Genomic DNA, 23,913 nt, shown 5'->3' with positions numbered 1-23,913 from the left:
TATCATGGGCACCAATTAAATAGTACCTGTGGCATAGATTGTGATGAGCATCACAATCCACTCCCCTTTTAAGCATGTTGCTTTATTTCTTGTGTATTTAACACCTGTGCAGAGGCTGTTCTTCCCCCACCAATCCATAGTAACACTTGGGTGCAGGAGCTCTCATATCACTCTTTCAAAGTACTGTACCAACCCTGAAGCAACCTAAAGTTTTCTGAACATTGATTCCTTTTCCCCATTCCTTTAAAATGTAGTTCTTTCTGTCTCTGTACATTCCCCTTCTCCCTTACTGCAGCTCAAATTTCTTTTGTTTAGTGGGGGGAAAACAGGGCTCTGAAGAGGGCTACCCCCACAGCATAGCCACCCCCACTCAGCACAGTAGGATACTGAGCCACAGGACTTTTATTTGGGATACTGCTAGCATGGCATGACAATAGATCCAGGATTATTGTCACATGGGAAATCCCTTTGATTTCAGCATAAAAGAGGGTTACCTGCTTTCTGGCATTGAACAATCTTGTCATAAATGGTGTCTGCTGTTTCTATAAGAAACCTGCTCTCTTGAATCATCTGTCAGAGAAAAGAACATAATAAAAAGTTGCTTTTACCATATCTCAACACTCTCTCTCTCTCTCTCTCTCTCTCTCTCTCTCTCTCTCTCTCTCATCCTACTGGTTCAACCTCATACCACAGATTGAAAAGATTTGCTTCATTCCCTCCTATAAAACACTCCTTATTACAAAGTGCATTAGAAATGATGAGGTATTTTCAGGGAACCTTTGCTTGATGTCAGATCAACATGATTTTGACAGTTAGGAAGCAATAAAAGATGCAGCATCAGGAGAAAATGGAGGCAGCAGACGATTACAAGCTTTAATGCCCTAAACATCTGGAATGCTATATGTTCCACAGGAACAGAGTGAAGTTGTATCTGCCTAGGCTGCAATCTTATACACTTACTTTACAGCAAGTCCCATTGAAATCAATGGGATTACTTCCAAGTAAACATTCATAGACTCACAGCACAATCCTATGCATGTCTACTCAAGTTTCATGATATTCAGTATAGCTTATTCCCAGGAAAATGTATATAGGATTGCAGCAATCACATGCATTTAAATTTTTCATGCAATCCGCAGAATTGGGGTCCCCCAGCACCACCATTCCAATGTTCCATTCCGGCACACTAGATGCAGAATAAAGGGCAGAGTGCAGACAAGCCTATACATGAGGTCAAAGAAATGGTCAATTCAGGCAGCAGCTTGGTGGGGGTATCCATCTTTGTCCACTGCTCCTCTTTCTCTGTTCACTTTCTGAACTGGAAAAGGAAGAGGGTATAGAGAGGAAGAGGAAATGTGGAGGGGAGTGCTAGGTAAGAACACTGGAGTGTGGGAAGAGCAGAAGCTGACACACCATTCAGTAAAGTGGGACAGGATTTGGCATGCTGCCTCACGTATCAGAAAGTCTTTAGTCCTAGCAAAGCGGATGACCATGCTGCTTTTTGTATCTAGCCCCCTTCTGTAAGTATGGACAGCTGCTGGCTCTAATGGACAGGAGCACACAAGCACACAAGAATTAATAACAGAAAACAATCACCCAAAAAGTTCACAATATTGTTAAGGAGGTAGGTTGCTAACTTGACCACTTTTAAAAATAATACTGATTGGATTTCCACAGTGGGGAAACATGGAGCCACGAAATAATAGTTTTTAATACAGAAAAAAATTAAAATATGCAAAATTATACAGATCTAAGGAAGGAGCAAGTTGTATTATTCAGCACTTTCACAAAATATATCTAGTAGGTACAGGATTCTTGCTGTGTCACACTGCAGACCCCTTCTAGCACAGTATTATCGATGCACTAGCTGGGATGAAAATCACATTTTTAATGAGATTTTTTTTAAAAAATGCCCTTCAAAAGTTGGAAAAATGGTTTATATAAATCCAGCTTCACTTCACCCAAGATAACGGACTATAACCAATGGTAAAGTAGTTACAAAATACTGCGTAACTCTATAACCTGCATGATAGTGCATGCATATGTACTTGGCAGAAAACAAACAAATGTCTTTACTCTAAATTTGGATTCTGAAGGAAGATTTTACCACTGATGATAGTTGCTACAAAAAGGTGATAGCTGGGGAGAGAGCCATTTTGGTTGTGCTAATGAACCAAGAATATTCCATTAGCATATGGTGCTAATGGAATATGCTTCCGAAGGAGGCTTGCCTGGTGCCTACTTTGTTGTCTTTCCAATGGGAGGCAACAATATTTTTAATGCCTGACTTTGGATCTGTGTGATAGAAATGGATTGTGTGGTATATCCGTGTGACAGAAATGGTAACTGCCATCATTTAATCCTATTGTCTGTTTATTGTCACTTTACATTTTATTTGTCAATCACCGTGAAAATGTTCATACATTGAAGTGGGGGGGAGGAGGAATATAAACTGATAAAATATAGTATTCAAAAATACCTTGCTTACAACCCCTTTCTTGACAAGAACACATTTTCTACTTTCTGGCCACATTTGTCTCACATACGCAACAAAATGCTGGATCATTCCACAAAGCAGTGGGTGAGACTGTGTATGGGACTATGAACAAGACTGAAAAAAGCTTTGAAAAAATTTAGTCAAGCAAGTAATTCATATAATGGGCACTTGGCCCATTATAAGCTTCTCAGGATGGCTGCTTTTCCTGAATGTTATTTAATATTTTAAAATATGGAAAACAGGTGTTCCAATGTATCTTTCATGTTAATGGAAGTAAGAAATAAGAATAATACTTAAATATTATGCCCCCCAAAAGGAGCAAAGTGTGGCTGGGAAAAGATAAGGCTAAATTTCCATGAGGAATTATGATGTATGGGTGTGGTCCGTAGCCAGCTATTGGGGACATTTCTTATAGACGTCTGGATAAACAGAATGGTACCAGATATGGGAGGAGGTCCAAAATGCACTTAGTCCAAATCAGAAAACTGGTAATGCCACTGTTCAGAGTATTAGATGATCAGGAGGAGGAAGGCTCCTAGGAGGACTCAATTCCTGCTCCTTGTCCAAAACAGCTGATTGGCACTATTACTGATATTTTAACCATGACTATTCATGCACAGCCCCAGCAGCTGGATCGGGGGGAGATTATATACCCTAGCTCAGTGTTGCAACCCAAGAGAGGCATCCAGGACTTCACAATAAGCATTTTGCACTACCAGACTATCGAGTTGGGCCCACAGGACACAGGTTGCACCCCACAGTTTGGGACATGCTGCCCTAGCTGGATCAGTGCAAAACTATTTTATTTGCACATGTAAAAATGTAGCCCGAACCCATCAAACAAGTGTTTGGAAATGAATGATTCAAGCAGGCGGTTGTCAGAAGGGAAAGTAACAAATTGACTGGAGAGAAGCCATGGGGAGAGAACAGCTGCTTTGGGCCTCACAAATAGATGGGGCCACATCAACACTGACAAACAGTACACTCCAACTGAGAAGAGAAGCAGGCATCAAATGAACATACAATCACCAGGACTTGAGCAGTCCAACCCTATCCAATACAAGCGTAGTGGGGGCCCCAGGCCCACAGTGTAAGCATTGGATTTGAGCAGGTGGGAGGTCTCCTCAGGGTAAGGGAACATTGCTAAATGGGGCTACTGGCTGGCGCAGAACCAACTTTTGTGTAGGGCTTTCAGGCCTGGTTGGGAGTTATTATATAGTCTATCATCCTGCCCCTCTCCCAGGCCTGAACTGCCCCCTCCCTGCCTCCAGAATGCCTTCCACCACCCTCCCCCCACCCCTCTGTTGGGCAGGATGTGGTGCTCCCATGACAGTTCAGGCCTTTCCACCAGCACCAGTTACTCTCTGGATGTCAGAAAGTGCTTCATGGTGCTTTTACAATACCCAGTACCAGCACTGCAGTTGCTGCAGTTTTACAACAGTGCTGTTTTATAATAATTTTTACGACAATGCTGCCAGTGCTGCAGTTTTATGCCAAACAGCGCTGGTGCAGCCCAATCGTAGGATTAGGCTCTTAAGATCTTAAAAAGGTCCTAGGTAAAGCTGAATGTAACATAAATATGTGTATTTGCTTGTTCCACCCACTTCCCAATTCCCTTACTCCTTTTGTGGCATGACTCATTTTAGGGCCTTGAAATTCTGGCAAGGCCTTTACTATTTTATTCTATGTTCCACAATAAATACCGTATTTATCGGCGTATAACACGCACTTTTTCCCCCTGAAAATAGGGGGCAAATGATGTATGCGTGTTATACGGCGATGTCTCTTTAAGGGATCCCGTTCCCAATAGTGCCTAGCGGCGGCACAGCGTCGTGACGTGATGTCAGCGCTGCGCCCGCCGCATATTATCACAGCCGCTGGCAGCTGATGAATATGGTAAGTGGAGACCCTTTCTTTGGGGAGGGGAGGGGGAGGGATTGAGGTGAGGTGGCATAAGTAATGCTTTGGATGGTGAAGAAGATGAGCTGATTTATGAAGATAGTAGCAGTGAAAGCAGCAGTGTTCATTGCGATTTTGAAGATAGCAGTGAAGATGAAGAGTTTCTTGGTTTCCCAGATAGTGATTTCTGAGTAAACTTTTGTAAAAACAAAATATCCAAGTTTCTTTTGTTAAAACAGTTGCTTTTACTGTCCTTTTACATTATTTACCTTATATGTGGTAATAATATTAATAAAAAAAAGTTCTGAGCTACCCTTATTTTTTTCCTGAAATTTTCCTCTTAAAATGAAGATGCGTGTTATACGCCTGTGCGTGTTATACGCCGATAAATACGGTAAGTACTTAACATTTTTACTATGGTTGTTACAATTATTAAATAATATCAATAATTTCAGAACCTGAAAATATTATTTCCTGATAGAAAATCAAGATTAGCCATGGATTCCTACCACCTGTGCCCGGGGGGAGGGACGGGGGACAATTATAGATTTACCCCAATGTGTATAAAGGTATGAGTACAATGTATGCTCACAGTGTATGAGCCAGGATAATATAGTGCAGGGGTTCCCAAAGTGTGTCTCCTGGTGCACTTACAGCATCATGATGCACTTACAGAGGCACAACAGGATGTCCCTGGTGGTCCCTCCTTCCTGTTCTTCCAGGTGCTGTTATCTTGAATCTCAAGAAATTTGGGTACTACTATCTTGGCTCTTACTAGATTGCACAAGATCCAAGATGGTGGGGTGCCACAAATCAGGTAAGTTTGGGAACCACTGCTGTAGTGGAGTTTGACTTGGAAGTTCCAGGTTCAAATTCCTGCGCAGCCACAAAGCTTCCTGGGTGATCTTGGGCCACTCACTATCTCTCAGCCTAACCTATCACAGGGTTGTTGTGAGGACAACAGGAGAGAAGGAACTATGTATACCACCCTGAGCTCCTTGGAGGAAGTGCGGTACACAAATGTGAAAAATAAATATATAGAAACTGTGCTAGTACACAGTCCTCACTCAGATGAAGCACACTGGATTTATATTGGGTATTCTGAATAAAATGGACCATGCGACTCTAGTTGATCTAACTATGTTCAGGGTGTGATACTTACTTCTATTGACACCCCCTCCCCGAAAAAACCATTCCTGAAATCTAAACTGGGGGCAGGAACGATAAGTGGGGAAAAATGAAGCAGAAATAATATTTTAGAGGCTCTTGTAAAACAAGGAAAAAAACACCCCCTTATTGAAATGATATTCACAAAAACCTGATATCAAGGAATCTGATGTGTTCGTAGTCATTGTTTCTCATTTGTTGACTCTAGTCATGTGTCATTGCATTCTCCAATCAGAATACAGTATTACCAACTTTGATTTTCAAACCAAGCAAGCTCCTTTGAGTGGAAGCATCTTTCATTATTGTGTATTGAGTCTTAATGTGTTATGAAAGTCTTAATGTGTTATGAAAACGAGGCACCCCAAAGGGACTCAGTCCACTTATATTTGGTTGTTCTGATTTACATGGCTTCTATGTCATCTTTTAAAAGAAGTCTTGGCTGCAATCGGGGTGGTGGATGTTACCGTCAAGAGGAATGAAAACAACAGATACCACACAAATGCCCTTTGTCTAGCATATCTGTCGACAAGGGATAAATGCAACACAACAGGCAGTTAGTTGTTTTCAAGATCATAGCAAAGGATCTCAGAGTATCTGCATCTGTCTCATGTGAAATATCAGAGCTTTTCATGCACCACTAAACACACTGGGAAAACTGAATTTCCTTCAGAAAACGTATCCACATGACTACTTTCCCCTACCTCACCCCTGCTGAATCGCAGCAAGCCAGGAAAAAAAATATTACAGTGATTTTAATGAGAAGTTAATTACCCCTAAAAAGACAGACTTGCCATTGGTTACCATGTTCCATTACATTAAATTGCTGGTTATGTTAGATGATGTGGAAATAATTATTCATTTATTAACAGCAGCAAGAATGGCAATATGCTGTTCTTGGGGGAAAAGATGCCTCCTTCAATTCAGGAAGAGCTGGGTAGAGTATGGGACATGATGTTTATATCAGAATTTCCTGACATAGTTAAGGAGAGAAAAAGTAGAGAGACTGAAAAGTGTTTTACTGAAATCAGGAGATTCTTCATTACCATATCCTAAAACTATAGTACAGGGTGCCATGCAGCCCTTTACTTTGCAAGGTGAAATTCAGGGGACATTTATGTTGATACCTGGATAACTGTGTACTGTAATTCTGAATAAATTTTGTCCATGACCGCACATATGAAGATGGAAATAATGCACACATAGATAGATAAACTTGCAGTTCAGTCTGAGTAATGATTACCCAGAAGTAATCTGGGTAATTACTGTTACTGCCAATAGCCAATAGCCAATTACTTGCCAATAGCCAAGTAATAGCCGTTGGCTTACTTTCAAGCAAATATGCTTATGATTGCATTATTAGTCAAGTTCCCTGTCCTTTCTTGCTGGTCAGGGAAATATAAAATGTATTAAGCCTGAACTATAATGTTTTTACTGTATTTAACCTGAACTGTGGTGCTATTCCAGTATCAAAAAATTATTATATAATTAAAGAGAATACATTATTTAAACTTGTGATATTATTAGGGCAATCTATGTGAAGCATTTTGGACATAAAAGCACTATAAACACACTCATATTGTTGGCATTAACAATCCAACATGTTTGATTAGGCTCTAATTAAATTGGCTAAGAACGACAACCTACATCAGTGGAATCTTTGCTACTACAGTTTCATGTAGGTTAAATATGGTAACTATTATAAACACAATGGATCTGGATTATATTAACTTGCTTGCTTAGCATATGCACAGTAACTTAAATCCACAGTTCATCACAACAATTTCCTTCAGGGAGAGTGACGTTATAGACTGAGGACACAAGCCTAACCAGGTCTACTCAGAAGTAAGTCCTATTTTGTTCAATGGGGCTTACTCTCAGGAAAGTATAGTTAGGATTGCAACCTGAGATGAGAGAGAGAGACTTTTTATCACCACTTAGTAATTCCAAGCTAAACAGAGTTCTAAACAATCCTACTCAAGCACAGGCCTAACAAACTATGCATCAAACCATGCTTAGTCTCAGACCAGATACAGGTTGAATCTCATTATGCATGAGGGTTCCAGAACTCAAATGGCAAAAAATCATCAATTTAAAAAACAAAGTCCCTTTGCTCAGGTGATTTAAAAACAGCCTTGCTGACCTTTGTAATGTTGAAATAGAGTCATTAAGATGACAATCCAACAATCAGTCTCTCTCCAGGCCCTTAGAAAGGATTATCTCTCTTTCATGTTGGGGGGGGAGGGAGGTGGTTGCTTGGAGAGAGAATGAGAGAGAATGATTGATGGTTTGTCAGCTGGCTTTCCTCTCTCTAACTATTATAAAGGACTGTTTTCCTTTAATTTAAAGGGCCCTTCTCATCACCTTCAGATAAAAATCTCTACAACAGTAGGAAAAGCATTTTAAAGGGGTGCATTTTTTTCCTTCTCCAGGGATCAACACATCCCTTCTCATTTGCAGTGGCCATTCGTGTTGAGTCAAATCCGTGTATAAAAATTCCGTGTATAACAAGGCTAGACCTGTATAGCATTTTTTTTCAATATCTGGACCATGTTTAAGATTTTCTGCTCTTCCCACTTAGGCCCACACCTACCGTACTTCCCTTCCAAATTCTCCTTCCTTTTTACTATTAACTCTGGTAAGCATTACATCTGTACCAGGTTGAATGCTAACCAATAGGTAGCTTTAAATTGTCAGTTTAAATGGTTAGAAATGTGCTATTAACTATGGTTTAAAAGTACTTATGGGCCAGTCTGGATAATATATCCAAGCCAGCCTCAGCCACATGCAACTAGGGACATTAGCACATACATCCTGCTCCCTCTCCCAGCGCACCATTCCCTGACTCATAATCATGGGACGGGGGATCATCCAATCCCCTCCCACTGTTAAGTTTTGGTGTGAGGGTGGGAATGGTATACCAAGAAGAGAAATTGGACTGCATGCTCACACTTCCAATTTTGTGTGTGTGCATGGGTTGGGCTGACTCAGACACATCGTCTGAACAAGCCCTATGATTTCAACGTTCTACACACATCATGCTGAACACTGTTAGTGCTGAAATGGGAGAACATGGGGAAAATTGAGTGGGAGGTCAGAAGAAGGAGGGATACTTGCAGCCTAACTATCATTATGAGATTTGGAAACATTACATACATCTGGAGGCCTAAAGCTGTAATCCTCTGCACACTTTCTAGGGAATAAGAACCATTGACATAGTGTTACTTAATCCAAATAAACATGCATAGGATTGGGCTACAACTCCATTTAGTTAATTTTTCTCTGTACACCGCTTTGTGAACTTGTTTTGTCAAAAAGTAGCACATAAATATTTTTAATAATAATAATAATCTCAACATATGCCATAGATTTTAAATAACTTCTAGCAAAAGCATTTATACTTCTCCTTTCTCCTATTGGACTCACAGCAGCTTACAGTCAAAAATTAAAAATAAATTTCAATGCAAACACAAAAACATGAAAAGCAGCAGCAAAACAGTCACATTAAAATAGAATTAGAAGGGAGGGTAGGAAAAAGAGAAAACCAAAGCATCAGTTTGTTAGATCAGAGAAGACTTTCTGAGATAGAAAGGTCTTAAGCTTCCTCTAAAACTTTGGTAGGGGACAGGCACACTACACGTAGGGAGGGGGGCCACCACTGAGAAGGCTTTCTTGCACATCTCTACACCTCCACATCTCACACAGTAGTTGGACCCACAACAAAGCCTCCTCTGATGCTCTTCAGGGCTGGATAAACTTATACGGAAACCAGGTTTCAATTATCGTCACTACTTTGTTACATTTATTTTAATTTGATCTTGGGAAATAAAGATGAACCAAAATATTTAAAACAATAGAATTTACAATCCCATCTGTGTCTTAACATTGTACTCCTGGTGACCAAAAGCTCAATGGAAAATGAAATAAACTGAATGTTATATAACATATATGGACAGCTACTGGAATAGACCTATGGTCGTCAGGGGTTGCTCTACCCACTTTGGAGGCAAAAGCTGCCAAACTAAGCAAAGCGCTGGCACTACTTTAAATCTAACTGTTCATGTTGTGTCAGCGTGTGCCAGCTGTTCCCTCTCTGCTAGCCTGAAGTAAATTTGAGACTTAGAAGGTTTGGTGCCACCAGGTTGGCTCACTTTAGGATTTCCAAGCAGGTGGAACAGGACTCAAATGGGTTCCCTCATCATTGGCCTTGAAAGGCCAAGTCCCAAGACAGACCTGAAATAAGTGGCATTCTCTAAATAGCAATTTTTGTGGGCAAAATAATATCCATGCCAAATATGCCAGAACATGGTCTGTGCTACAATCACTTTGCTTAAGCTAAGCTGATCTAAGATTGGTCAGTGCCCTGCACGGATGACCCTCTGGAAACCACATGTATGGAACCTTGAAAAAAAGATAAAAATTTAATAACAAACATAAATTAAATAAAACAATCTAATTTATCTTCTTTACAGTATGAACCAAATATTCAAAGTAAGTATGTATAAACAGACTCCTACCAGCTCATATGCAGCGAGAACCTTCTTCTGCACATCTGTGAGTGTCCCCAAGGGTTCCAGGTAAGGAAAATTGTCCTTCAAACAGAGACTCACTGAGGGGCTATTGTCACTGTTCACAAGCCGTGAGGACAGGGTCAAAATACACTGCTTCAAACTGCTAATTGGTGGGAGTCCACAGAGCTCTTTAACAGACAAGATGCCATTCTGTTGAAGAAAAAAAAGGTTGTATACTTACTTCAAGCTTCAACCACAGCAGATACAGACAGGTTACCTTGGCCACTGACAACCCTAACCATTTTTGAGTGTTTACTAGTCCCTCCTCCTTCCAAGGATTTCCATTTTCTCTTTTACTTCCTAATAACTGCTGCTATTTAGGGCCTAGCTTTGTATGTGTTGCACTGCATAATTTTTAATTCTCCTTCTCAATTATTGTCTAGTTATCCACACAATAAACGGTACAGGCATGCCCCCATATCCGGTTACATGAAACTATGGATATAGGAAACACCTACCCCCCCACCCTCTGGAGCTGAGGGGAACTCCACTCCCCTCACCTCCAGAGGGTCCTCTGAGCTCAGGAGGGAAAATAACACAGCTTCTGGTTTCACAGAGAAACCAAAAGTGACATTTTAAATGCATAATAAGGCATTAGGAGGCACGGGTAAGTCCTCAGAGGACCCTTTGGAGGTGAGGGGAGTGGAGCTGAGAGAGTGAGGGGGAGGCCAGACTCAATCCACGGATAACTGAATCCACGGATATGGGATCTGCAGATATGACCGTCTGTACTGGGTTGCACCCAATACTCTGGTGAAGAGTTGTGCACCACTGCGTGGACCCTTTCACTAACTGCACAGCAGCTCCTTGGTACTTCTGGATGCACAGCAATGACATCAAATATCATCGCCAAATTTCTGGGAACACCAAGCTCTGAGCTGTGGGGAGCTCAGCTTCAGTGGAGTTTGAGCTGCACAAAGACACAGCTTAAAGGGGAAAGTTGTTGGACCCATATCTTGCCTTAATATGGATTAATGCCAAACAATCAAAGAGGGTCATGAGCTATTTCATTCCTTTCTCCTGTGTGCAAATGTTGCATGTGTCTCAGACCACACTGAGTAATACTCTGGGCAAGAAAAATTATTACACCCATAATTCTTGCCATAAGTAGGTGGCATCACTATGCCAAATGACTTCTTTATGGTGGAAGCACCATACTACTTTGCACACAATAAGGCCAGCCTACAACGTGACTCCCTCCCTCCCACACACACACACACACACACACACACACACACACACTATACAGCAGCTGCGTAAGCCCCTGCCACATGGGGGTGCTTTTCAGTGGCAACCACAATGTCCATGTAAAGTACGAAGTGGCTGTCCAGGTTCTCTAGATGATTCTACAAATGAATATTCAAAGAGAGTGCACTGAACATTCAAAACTACCACTGTATATTCCATTTTAAAGAATACAGGTAAATCCTTGCATGGGAAGGACAGAGTGGATAGAGAGATGCTCTTTACACTCTCACATAACACCAGAACCAGGGGACATCCACTAAAATTGAACATTGGGAGAGTTAGGAAAGACAAAAGAAAATATTTATTTACTCAGCGTGTGGTTGGTCTGTGGGACTCAATGCCACAGGATATGGTGATGGCATCTGGCCTAGGTGCCTTTAAAAGGGAATTGGTCAAATTTCTGGAGGAAAAATCCATTGCAGGTTACAAGCCATGATGGGTATGTGCAACCTCCTGATTTTAGAAATGGGCTGTGTCAGAATGCCAGATGCGAAGGTGGGCACCAGGATGCAGGTCTCTTGTTATCTGGTGTATTTGGTGAGCCGCTCCCTGGGGGTATTTGGTGAGCCACTGTGAGATACAGGAAGCTGGACTAGATGGGCCTATGGCCTGATACAGTGGGGCTGTTCTTATGTTCACTTCTATCAGTGTTAAAAATATTTAAGGAGAACCTTATCCTGCAATAAGTAATATGTATATCTCCTTTATGATATAAATAATATATATCCTGCAGAAGCTAGTTCTGCAGGTTTCCTTGTACTCCTAAAATAGCAGGCTGTCTGAATTTCCTGAAGTACTCCAAAAAATCACAGTGTTTTTAATACTTCACTGAAAAGGAACTAATGGTATGTCTAGAATTGTTAACCAGTATTTTTAGATTGTAGGCCTTATCAGCATGTGACAACAAAAGAGTTCAACAACTTTCATTGTAAGGGTGCCACAGCTGCATCCTCTGACTGACAGAATATGTCATAATTTTGCATAGTTACTCAGACTGCAAGTCAGACCAGGACATTTGAGGTAGAATAATTTTCTTTCTAATTGAAGGAAACCTGGGATACACACAGTATTATACCAGCATCTAGTACAGGGATGTCAAACATAAGGCCCGGGGGCCACATGCAGCCCCCAGAAGATTTTTATCTGGCCCTCAGGCTCTCAGCTGCTAAGGTGTTACAGCTGAAATGGCAGCCCACATGAAAATTGGGCTTTCCCAAATCTTGAAATATGATCAAGATTTGCATACTTTCTCTTCTGTCATTGGCAGTTAATGAGTTTATATATGAGAACAGGGTTGATTTCTGGCCATTAGCTGCTTAACGATGTCACTTTCTGCTTAATGACATCACTTCCAGCTCTCAGCTGGAGCCTTCAATGCTAACTTCGGCCCTCTGTATGAAACGCGTTTGACACCCCTGATCTAGTAAGGCTAGCATATAATGAGTTTCCTTCAGGAATCCCCTCCAGTCACTTAGTCATACCATATTTAGGTAAAACTGTTATGTAAAAGGTGAGGTATGTTATGTGAGTGTAAAACTGCATCATAGTTTTATTTCATACCCTGAGCTGAAGATCGTACTGAAATAGCATGATGGAAGACAACTAACAACCCCTTCACCACCCAGGCAACCTCCCATGTGCATTACAGCCTCCACATGAACAAGCAATTCCTTTGCCTCGGAAAAGAGGAGGAAAAAACCACAACAGGCTGTCACACACGCTGCCTGCCCCCCTTCTGCTACAACAGGCAACCGTGTGGTTGTAAGGGTCTCCAACTTCCAGATACTAACCAATTTGGATCTGAATGAACCCAAAGTCTTCCAACATTAGTAACAGAAGGATATATAATTTATTTCCATACTATGACTTTAAGCACATAGTATTAAGAAGGTACAGAATAACAATATGCCATACAAACACTGACAGCATAAAACACTTAAAGAGACTAATAAGAAAACCCTAATTCTCATCTAATCGACCTTTCTCCCCAACACACTCTATGTAACAAGAGACTCAACAGAATCCAGGAAAGCTCAGCTTCTTCCTTACTAGCTGGGAGAGGTTTTATAAGTCACATAACTCACTCCCCCTCTTCCTCAATTAGCCTCACAGATGCTTTTAAGTTCCCAATTAGAGGCTTGATCACCCCAGATCAAGAGAGAAGAAATCTTACAGTTGATATTTAAAGTAAAACAGCCCTCATTGTTACTTTTCCATAACACAGGCCTCCATGTGACCAGGTTTGGGTTATACAAAAAGTCATCTACATGGTGGAACTGAGGTACCCTGCGCTCATCTTCCATGCTATTGCAGTACCACCCAGGTCCATGAGACCAACTGAAATAGCCACCTCACCATGGTAGGGGGCGCCCATATCTGTATCCCCTACTTGCCTCAGCTGAGAGGAACTGTAAGAGCAGTGGCAGCATTTGGCACACTGCCCCTGAAGCCAGGAAATCCTGGGTTTCCCTTGGTACTGCCCCTAGATGAGTTGGCCGTCAGTATCTAACTGCAGTGAACTCCCCCAGAGACAAGCTCTGCTCAGTAAACCCATGAAGAAAAGTTATCAAGAAGTATATTTCACAATTAAGACGCATGCTGAAAAGAAGGCTGTTCAACACTGGATTCTCTCTGAGGACTTTGCAGTGAAACAGGGATTCTAGGGCACGACAACTGACTGCAAAATTTCTTCAGATTTGAATTCCATCGTTTTGCTGGACAATTCCTTGTCCGTAATCAAAACTTAACTTGCTTTTTCCCCTGCTTGACAATGATGCATCTTGAGACCCGGGTGTGTGACCGAGGCTTATGATCAGACTTCTTGTTAATTAACACAAACAATAACCATTTTCTGATCAGTTTGTCAAAATGGAATGTAGAAACTCTCTATTAGCGTGCCACAACAACAGGAAAATTGAACACACTGAAGATTTTCTAATTCTCCACCGCTTTTCCCTGCTCACACTTAGGGGTGGAAGTCGGCTAGACCAGATGTTGCTTGCCAGCTGATATGGTCAACTGCATCACTCCAATAATTACAAGAGTAGCATTACAATCTCTGCGCATGAACTGGAGGTTGTCCATGACTTTGTGTACCTTGGCTCAACGATCTCCGACACTCTTTCTCTCGATATCGAGCTAAACAAACGCATCCGTAAAGCAGCTACCACGTTTTCCAGACTCACAAAGAGAGTCTGGTCCAACAAGAAGCTAACGGAACATACCAAGATCCAGGTCTACAGAGCTTGCGTCCTGAGTACACTTCTGTACTGCAGCGAGTCATGGACTCTTCACTCACAGCAGGAGAGGAAACTGAATGCTTTCCACATGCGCTGCCTCCGACGTATTCTCGGCATCACCTGGCAGGACAAAGTTCCAAACAACACAGTCCTGGAATGTGCTGGAATCCCTAGCATGTATGCACTACTGAAACAGAGACGCCTGCGTTGGCTCGGTCATGTCGTGAGAATGGATGATGGCCGGATCCCAAAGGATCTCCTCTATGGAGAACTCGTGCAAGGAAAGCGCCCTACAGGTAGACCACAGCTGCGATACAAGGACATCTGCAAGAGGGATCTGAAGGCCTTAGGAGTGGACCTCAACAAGTGGGAAACCCTGGCCTCTGAGCGGCCCGCTTGGAGGCAGGCTGTGCAACATGGCCTTTCCCAGCTTGAAGAGACCCTTGGCCAACAGTCTGAGGCTAAGAGGCAAAGAAGGAAGGCCCATAGCCAGGGAGACAGGCCAGGGACAGACTGCACTTGCTCCCAGTGTGGAAGGGATTGTCACTCCCGAATCGGCCTTTTCAGCCACACTAGACGCTGTTCCAGAACCACCTTTCAGAGCGCGATACCATAGTCTTTCGAGACTGAAGGTTGCCAACTATAGCTTCAACTAAGAATTTGGAGACAAGAAAACAGAACAGTCTTCCTCCTGCATGCCTTGCTGTTGGTCGTCAGGCTCTCCCTTTCCCCATTATATTTGTACAAATCTCGTCCATTTGTACAAACCACAGTCCATTAAAATCTCACCTACTTGATATTTCGCCCATACCTGTAATGGGCATTTTCAAAGGATAAGAGAAAAAAGATGCTCCAACTGTCCAGAATCATCAGTAAAATATGAATAGAAGAAACATATAATAGAAGAAACATATAATAGAAGAAACATATAATAGAACATATAATATAGAATAGAAGAAACATATAATAGAACATATAATATAGAACAGAACATATAATAGAACATATAATATAGAATAGAAGAAACATATAATAGAACATATAATAGAAGAAACATATAATAGAAGAAACCCAATCCTGTCCAACTTTCCAGCGCTAATGCCAGTACAATTTGGCATTGAGGAGGCCTCTATGACTGCTTTCCCATCTCAGGATGCAGCATATGTCAGTTGGCAAGGCTGCATCAGTGCTAGAAAGTTGGATAGGATTGGGCCCTAAGTAACCCGCTTGGCTCCCTGCATTAAAAGGCACAAGAATTCTGCACTTGAAGAACATGGGGGAGCAGAGAATAGTAGAATGATCAGATTCCCCTTTAAATCCAGATGAGTGAGTGTGGAAAGGGCTAACTGAAGTCATGAGAAAGTAATCTGTCTTATTAGTAGGTCACAAGTGAGCAATTTAGTCTTGCTCTTAGTCTATAAGTTTTCTGCTTTCTACAAACAGCTACAGGACATTTGGAGTGTCTTTATTGAACAGATGGAATGCCTATGTCCTTTGAGAATGCCCATCACAGGTATGGGCAAAACTTCAGGCAGGGGAGATTTTAACAGACCATGATCTCCAAACCCAGACAAATTTTAACCATAAAGACACAATACATTCATGGTACTCATATGCTTACATGCAAAAGGTAATACAATATCCAAGAACAAGGCAAAACGATTACCCAAATCCTGCTCTAGTCGCATAAGGATAGTTGCGCTCAGCAACTGGCGATCCTGGATGGGAATACCATAGGTCAAAAAGACATATTCAGAAAGTGCAAGGGGGCTTAAATGTAATGTAGGTGACGATAAGACACTTATTGGGATCACCTTTGATAGATTGGGGCAATGGTTTTCTGGCCCCAAGAAGGGAGGGGTACAGAATTGCAAAATGTGAAAGAAATGCCAACAAACTATATTTTTATATTTGGGGCATATAAGAATTGATCAAATATTCACCCGGATGTTATCTTCTTTGTATGAGCCATTAAATCAAACAACTCACCAGCCTCAACCGGCAACCCACAAGATAGCCAATAAACTTCCCATTTCTCTTGCCTGTCAGGAACTATGAAGGACAAGAGGGATATTGTCAAGTACCTGGTAAGCTATAAACATATCATTGGTGGGCTGAGTTTGGTTGGGTAGGCTACATTGCACAGGCCTGCTCCACTTAGAGGCAGACAAGAGAAATGTGCCATTCTGTCCCAACATAGAAAAGTGAGATGGCATCTGCTGTTTCCTGTGTCAGTCAAAGCCTTACTAGAAATCATTATTCATTATGAGAATTACACATCTTCTAAATCTCTTTGGCTGCCATGTACTGTTTTGTTGCTTAACACAAAAAGTTCAACTGTAGTGCTTTTGGAGACAGCATAAATTCCATTGTGAACATCAGTAGGAAAAAGGTCACCTGAAATGCGTCAATCCAAAATTATACAACTTGGCGCCAAACCTGCACTTCACTACACACAATTAGAATCTAAATAGGACAGAAAATGAATGGAACATCTGTGTGTATAAAACTGTTTATAGGCTACCAAAGTGGGAATAGGCATCTATCTATCTTTTAGCAATGTTAACTCCCATTTCCAGTTGTGAGAATGCCTTCTTGGTACAAGGTATTAGCCCAACAACTACTTCCCAACAGGATTTTAGAGAGAGGCTAATTTTAGAGGCTATAAAATCAGCTGTTCTCACTGGCCTTGACCCAGCTGTAATCATATACAGTAATTTCATACAACCTATGCCTCTGGGGTGGGCCAGCATGATGGGTATAGCTAGGCATATCCCTATCCACATCTAAAGATGCATTCCGTCAGTTAAGTGCAACCCGGATGAGCATAATGAGGATGTGGGTGCATGCATTCACCTACATGAACTGCACATGTAGAAACCTGATTCTTTTAGCCAGATCTCACTTGCTGTATCAAGGCATGGTAAGGGCAAATTTCCTGCTCTAAGCTGATTTACTAAGGTTATCCAGTCACAGACAAGCACTCTGCTTTCAGAATAGGACGATCAAGTTGCATTTCTCGGTCTATTAAGAAAGTCCGCTTTAAGGTACTAGAAATTTGCCCCAGATACATCTTGTGTTTTACAAGGGGAGGGGATATATGTTGGAGTAATTCTATTTTATTGGAAACAGACCAACACATGGAGTTATTTTTCTACTCATGGTTCTTTTTTGGGGTAGGACAGCGTTGTGGTTCTTGCAGTTTGAAGAATCTGGAGTAAAAATAGCTGTTAGAAATGCTGCTCAGTCTGCTGCCAATTTAAAAACCAACTTTCTGGGTTAGACTATGCAACACACGTTTTTTCATTAACTCTTTAGGAGTTAGTCTGTGAGACAGAAATATTCTTCCTATCATGCAAAATAAAGGATGTTGTCGGAGGTCACCACAGGCATCTACTTGTTAGAGTACAGGGGACAGCATGCCGGTTTCTAGCCCGATTCTTGGCTAGTTCGCACAATCACACTACATGCAGCGGATCATTAGGATTGTGAAACATGCCCTACATACGCACACACTGCGTGTAGACTCATGTGCCACTCAATGCATTTGCAACTGATTCCTGCAATCTTGCTCCCTATAAGGGAAGAAAAGGACAACTTCACTCAAGAATCACTATTTTCCAAACTGAGCTCACACTTTTATCTTTTGCTATAAAGAGCAAAACCCCAGCTCCTAAAATAGTATTAAAAAATTCCACTGAGCTTCATAGTTAGAAGATGGTAAATATGAATCATTCTCAAATACAAAGGAAAAATGAAGTAAAATATTTAATTACCTGCATATTCTCCCTCATGTCAGTGGCCTCTTCTAATGGGTGTACTGCTAGTTTGAAGATGTCATCTATCATCTTAAGGCCTACATTCCTCAACATGGTATATTCTCTTGTCTTCTTTCCTATTCTTCCAGTCAGACTCCGCTTTTGGGCCTTCCCTCCACCACTGCGGTTAGTTATTGCAATGTGCACAAAAAGCGTAACATGCTCCATGATGTCGCCAACAAAGGAGCGCAAAGGTACATGACGATAACCTGACTGTACACATTCTAGGGGAATGGCATATTGGCCTATGAACTCATCACCGATATAATCATCATCCAACACAACAAAACGGATCATGGCAAGCTCTGGCAGGTTTATCTGAAACTCAAAGCTCTCGTCGAAAATAGGGTTATCACTGTTCTGCTGAACAGTTTTAGTTCTCTGTTCTGCACAGTCTGCAGGGATCCCATGAACTTCTATACACACATAAGGATCTAAGATATCACCCTTGGCACAGGCTCCTTTGGGCTTTGGAAAGTTTTGCCCGCTGATGATTTTGACATGTAGGACCTGAGGAGAGACCCCTGGAACAATGCCTTTTGTATTTGCACTGAAGTAGGAAACTTCTTCACGCATAACAGAAGGTCGAAGGACATAACCACATCCTCCATTTTGTAGGAACCAGCCAGTATGTAAGTCCATCATTGGTCCTGGCGTTTGGTAGTTCATCGCCACTATCTGGCAACCACAGTTCCAAAAATCTTGTGGGCTGAAATTACTGGAATCTATTCTCATAGTGCTAGGATATATTCTCGAAAGAAATTTCTTGTTGTAATTTACAAAGTCCTCTGGATACTCATTTGCAATTCTACTGGCTTCTGGTTCACTGAAGGAACAGATTTCCCAATAATTCTGACTTTTCATTGAGGTCTCAAAATCTGTGAACCTGATAGATTTGCATATAGCTACAAAGTCCGAGAGCCCCTTGCACAACCAAGTCATCTTTGGTTCCCTCACGCTTTCGTCAGACACTTTTCGAGATACTTCAGCTTCTTCATCTTCATCAGTGACTTCTCCCTCTAATACATTCTGACTGCAAGGCAGTTTCTTCCCTTTGATGATAATCTTCATTTTCAATTTCTCTGGGGAAGGGAGGTATGTCTCTGATGGTGACGGTGTATCAATATAAAGTTTGGGTCCAAAAATCTTCTTCATCTGCTGAACCATCACCTTCTGCTGTTGTATGGAACAGTGGTTGCCCAAGCAGAGAATGAGAGGGTATTCTGAAGAAACAAAGGCTAATTTGTTGATTACCTCAATGACACATCGAAACGGGAGGGGTGATGTCATGGTGTAACGGTTGCAAATTACGGGCTCCATATTGGGGCCATTACAAACATCCAGTTCAATACTTCTACAACTCATCTTCAATGCCCTGATGTAACCATTTATATCTGCTGGTCCTCGAACCTGGTCTTCTATTAGGTAGGTATTGTGAGATGCGTTGATATAGTAATGGGATAAAGGCTGGGTCATGTCTTGGACAACCTTTCTATGCGCAGGATCAAAAATATCACATTCTGGGGACAAAAGATATTGAGTAAATCCATCGATTGCAAGAAAACCCTTCAGCCGACCTTCCTCAGAAAATTCATATCTGCGGATAATATCAAGACACATTTCTTCAGTGATGTGTGCCAAACCTTGCTCAGCTTCTAAAAAAAGCATGAGGTCATTGGCATCTAAGGATTCCTTGTTTTTGGATATCTGCACCAGCAAAAAATAAACTTCTGGTCTAGTGCAAAGTTCAGTGTATGCTTCATAAAATTCCTCTTGTGTGACACGAGTGGTTAGTTTTTCTTTGCTTCTCTGAATTTCTTTAAATTTCAATCTGATCTTTGACTCCTTTAAGGCAGAGTTCAACTTTTTTATTAGTTCTACAGCTGTATCTTCCAACATGATCCCATTGCCATCAATATCAGCCGCTTCAAACACAGACCTCAGCCATGCAAGCCGTGGAGTGTTCTGATTACTTTCTATCAAATCTAGAGGTTGTTTGCTACGAGAAATCAGATATCGCAAACCTGACACCCAAATGTTGGTCACATCTGCTGAGTTGGCAACCAGGTCCAGAGAGTCATAATTCTCACCATGAATGATGGAGAAGGCACAGTCTTCAGATATCTGATCTGCAAGGCCATTATTCCTGAAAGTTTCAGTATTCTTCCCTAATCGGATCTCCTTTAAAGCAGAGATATCCAGTTTAGCCTTGTCTAGATCCTTCTTAGATGGTTCCCAGCGAAGTGCTTGCAAGTCAGGGTCAAGAGTAAAAAATCGATTATAAATACGGGAGTTTGGTCGAACTTTCTTCAGTTCACAACCAGCCTGCATGAAGCTGATGCAGTCACTTGCACTACTTATTTTCTTCTCTGATGGCATGCTGCTGAAAGACACGGTTTTCTTTCTTCCACATTTTTGGTTTGCAGGGTCCTGAAAAGCAATTTAAGAAACAATTAATACTCTCCAACTGAGTGACAAACATAAGTAAAATTTATTTATCACATTTTTATACCGCCCTTCCTCCAAAGAGCTCAGGGCGATGTACACAGCTGCTCCCGTCCTTTTGTCCTCACTACAACCCTGAGGTAGGTGAGGCTGAGAGAAAGTGATTGGCCCAAGGTCACCCAGAAAGCTTCATGACTGGGGAGAGGGATCTTAAATGTATAACAGTAACTACTACATTAAATGGAACTAAAACATTAAATGGAAAGGTCATCTTATTCACAATTATGCATGCATGTGTCCCATTGATTTCTGTGTGGTTTCTAAATAACTGGGACCATTGTTGCAACCAGTGACCAAACACCCCATGGGCAAAGTTGAGCAAATGCAATCCATACAAAATGGGACTGATCTTAACAACAGCAATCAACTATATCAGGGGTGTCAAACATAAGGCCCGGAGGCCGGATGCGGCCCACGGAAGTTTTTTATCTGGCCCTCAGGCTCTCAGCTGCTGAGCAGTGCTGAGGTGTTACTGCTAAAAGGGCAGCCCCCACGAAAATTGGGCTCATCCATATCTTGAAAATTGGGCTCACCCATATCTTGATATCATATCACCCATATGATAAAGATTTGCATGTTTTCTCTTCTGTCATTTGTAGTTAATGAATTCCTAAGTGAGAAAAAGTGCTTATTTTTGCTTATGAGTTGTTTAATGACATCACTTCCTGCCTAACAACCTCACTTCCAGCCCTCAGCAGGCATCATGAATGCCATTTGAACCTCGGTATGAAACGAGTTTGACACCCCTGAACTACATCATCTTAATTCTGTCCTAAGTCATATCATATGAAAAATAATCCACCAAAATATTTACCAAATTCTAAATGCTCTCGAAATATTTGATGTGCATTATTATTTGCACATAATTTTTTTTATCTCTTTTTAATTTTATGACCTTGTCACAATTCCTGCTACATATTAGAGTTTATTTAGTTCTTTATAAAGCATTTGATTCAGCATTTCAACCCCTGTCTGGGCATTCAAGATGACTTAGGAGTTTCTAAGTCATCTTAGAAATAGTCTTAGAAAACTATTTCTAAGAGCAACAACATTAAATCAACAACAAACAACTCAAAACTGGAGAAAAAGAATCCAGAGATCATTTTCCATTCCAGAACTGCAGAATTGAACCATCATCAGCAAGTGCACCTTTGAAAACAAAAAAGTATTTTAACTTCCAATGAGAAGGCATGAAGGGAAAAGGCTACCAAACTCCCTAGAAAAGGAGTTCCAGGGGAACTGGGGAGACAGAACCGAGAAAGTCCTGCTGTGAATTTAAAGTTAAGCAGTATAGGCTTTCCTGCTTTGATGAACTTTACTGTGAATTTCTTATATTTAATTTTTTTTTCTCCCAGAGTTCTTAACTGGCACAGCGCACATTTTCTGACTTTTGTCCCTGTAACTGAGTTGTAATGGTCGAGGGGACAGGACCTGAACCTGGCACCTTCCTACCTCCCCCCAAAATTACCCCTTTTCTAGAATAAAATGGCCCTCTGCCAGCACCAGGGCGAACATCATGTTCAGAGGGTCTACCTTGAAATTCTTCCCTCCTGCATGCATGCCAGGAGCCCCAGATTTCCAGGGGATTCCCCAAAGCGGATTCTGTAGCATAGGCTAGCTATCATGGGGACAAAGCAAAATGCTCTCCACTAAATTAACCAATTTCTGCCCAGCCCACAGGTGGACACATTTGATCCCTGCTGTGTATATGCAATGTTGGGGAGAAGTGGCTTAACCAAGTTAGGCAAGTTAAAGATCACAATAAGAGGGAAATTTATTAAAACAAAGCAGTATACTAATAGGAATAAATGGTAATCAAAATCAGATAGATGCAAAACCACACTAGTGATGGAGAGTCTAGGCACAGTCCTTAACACACAGTCGCACTTAAAAGGAAAGCAGGGAAACAAAACAGAATTCTGAAGCAACTTCCTACACTAAGGCTGCAATCCTATAAACCTCACTGAATACAGTGAGACTTACTTCTGAGTAAAAATGCATAGGATAGCAGTGTCTGAGTGCAACCATAGGCATTTTCCCTCAGAAGTCCAGTTTTCTTCAATGACATGTACTTCCAGATGAGTGTGCATAGGACTGCACAGTGAATCCCTGATTGATCTTACTCCAGATGATGTCCACTATAGCTCCTCTCTCCCAGAACATGGGCTAGATCAATGGTGCCCAAACTGTGAGTCTATGGCCTACCAGTGGGTCAAGACCCAATTTTTCAGTGGTCCAAGAAACTGAGAGGGTAGATTAGGACTCAAAGTGGACAGCTGGGCATAAAGACCACAGCAGATACAGGAAGCTTAAAGATCTGCAATGTGAGGCAAACTGGGTCAAGGCAAACTTTGCAAGGGGTCAAAAGAACACAGTACTCAAAACAAGATCAAAGAGAGTTAACCCTTTCTACCTCTGCTCAGAGGCCAGCTCCTCTTCCTCTACCAATCCACGCACTTGCTGATACCCCAATCTCATACAGTTATTCTTTTCCAACTCCATCCCATCCATTCCTATTTTGCCAGCATTAATGCAGCAAAATGGGGTGCTATCTGACTGGTAAGAAGATTACAAATCCTAACTAGCAGAATTGTGTCCTAAGAGATACTGGAATGAAACTAGTGTTATGGAAGAGGTCCTAGGAAGGCAGCAGGAGCTTCCAAATCGAAATATTGAGAGACGGTGATTCTGTTCTGGAACAGAATGAAAGTTTGTTCTGAGGTGGAGAAAATTTGGAGCATTAGAGAAAAACCGGTGACCAATTATTTAATGATCCTTGGGTTATATTGCATTTAAGTTCAGAATTGTGTCATTTCATTATTGAAGATCCATTTCATTTCATCTCATTTTCTACTAACAGTTAAATCCAAGAAGAAAGATGAAAACATTCTGAAAGCATGATCTATAGAAGAAATGGAAGATAGCATAGCCCAAGGAATAACAGCAAAGGCTTCAAGAGACAACAGATCAGA

General features: G+C 41.5%; 1 protein-coding gene across 2 annotated transcripts in view; it reads right to left on the bottom strand.

Annotated features, from left to right (window-relative positions):
• PLCL1 (phospholipase C like 1 (inactive)) overlaps nt 1-23,913 on the bottom strand; it is a 181,555-nt gene that overhangs the window by 32,063 nt on the left and 125,579 nt on the right. For both annotated transcript variants that reach the window (XM_066617874.1, XM_066617958.1), the window contains exons 2-4: nt 18,395-20,866; nt 10,078-10,281; nt 495-570 (exon numbers count right to left, since the gene is read on the bottom strand). In XM_066617874.1, the coding sequence (XP_066473971.1) occupies nt 495-570; nt 10,078-10,281; nt 18,395-20,866 (2,752 nt within the window). The remainder of the gene's footprint in view (nt 1-494; nt 571-10,077; nt 10,282-18,394; nt 20,867-23,913) is intronic.

The sequence above is a fragment of the Tiliqua scincoides genome, chromosome 1 (genome assembly GCF_035046505.1).
Source record: "Tiliqua scincoides isolate rTilSci1 chromosome 1, rTilSci1.hap2, whole genome shotgun sequence".
Classification (NCBI taxonomy): Eukaryota; Metazoa; Chordata; class Lepidosauria; order Squamata; family Scincidae; genus Tiliqua; species Tiliqua scincoides.
This window is presented reverse-complemented; position numbering and strand designations above follow the sequence as displayed.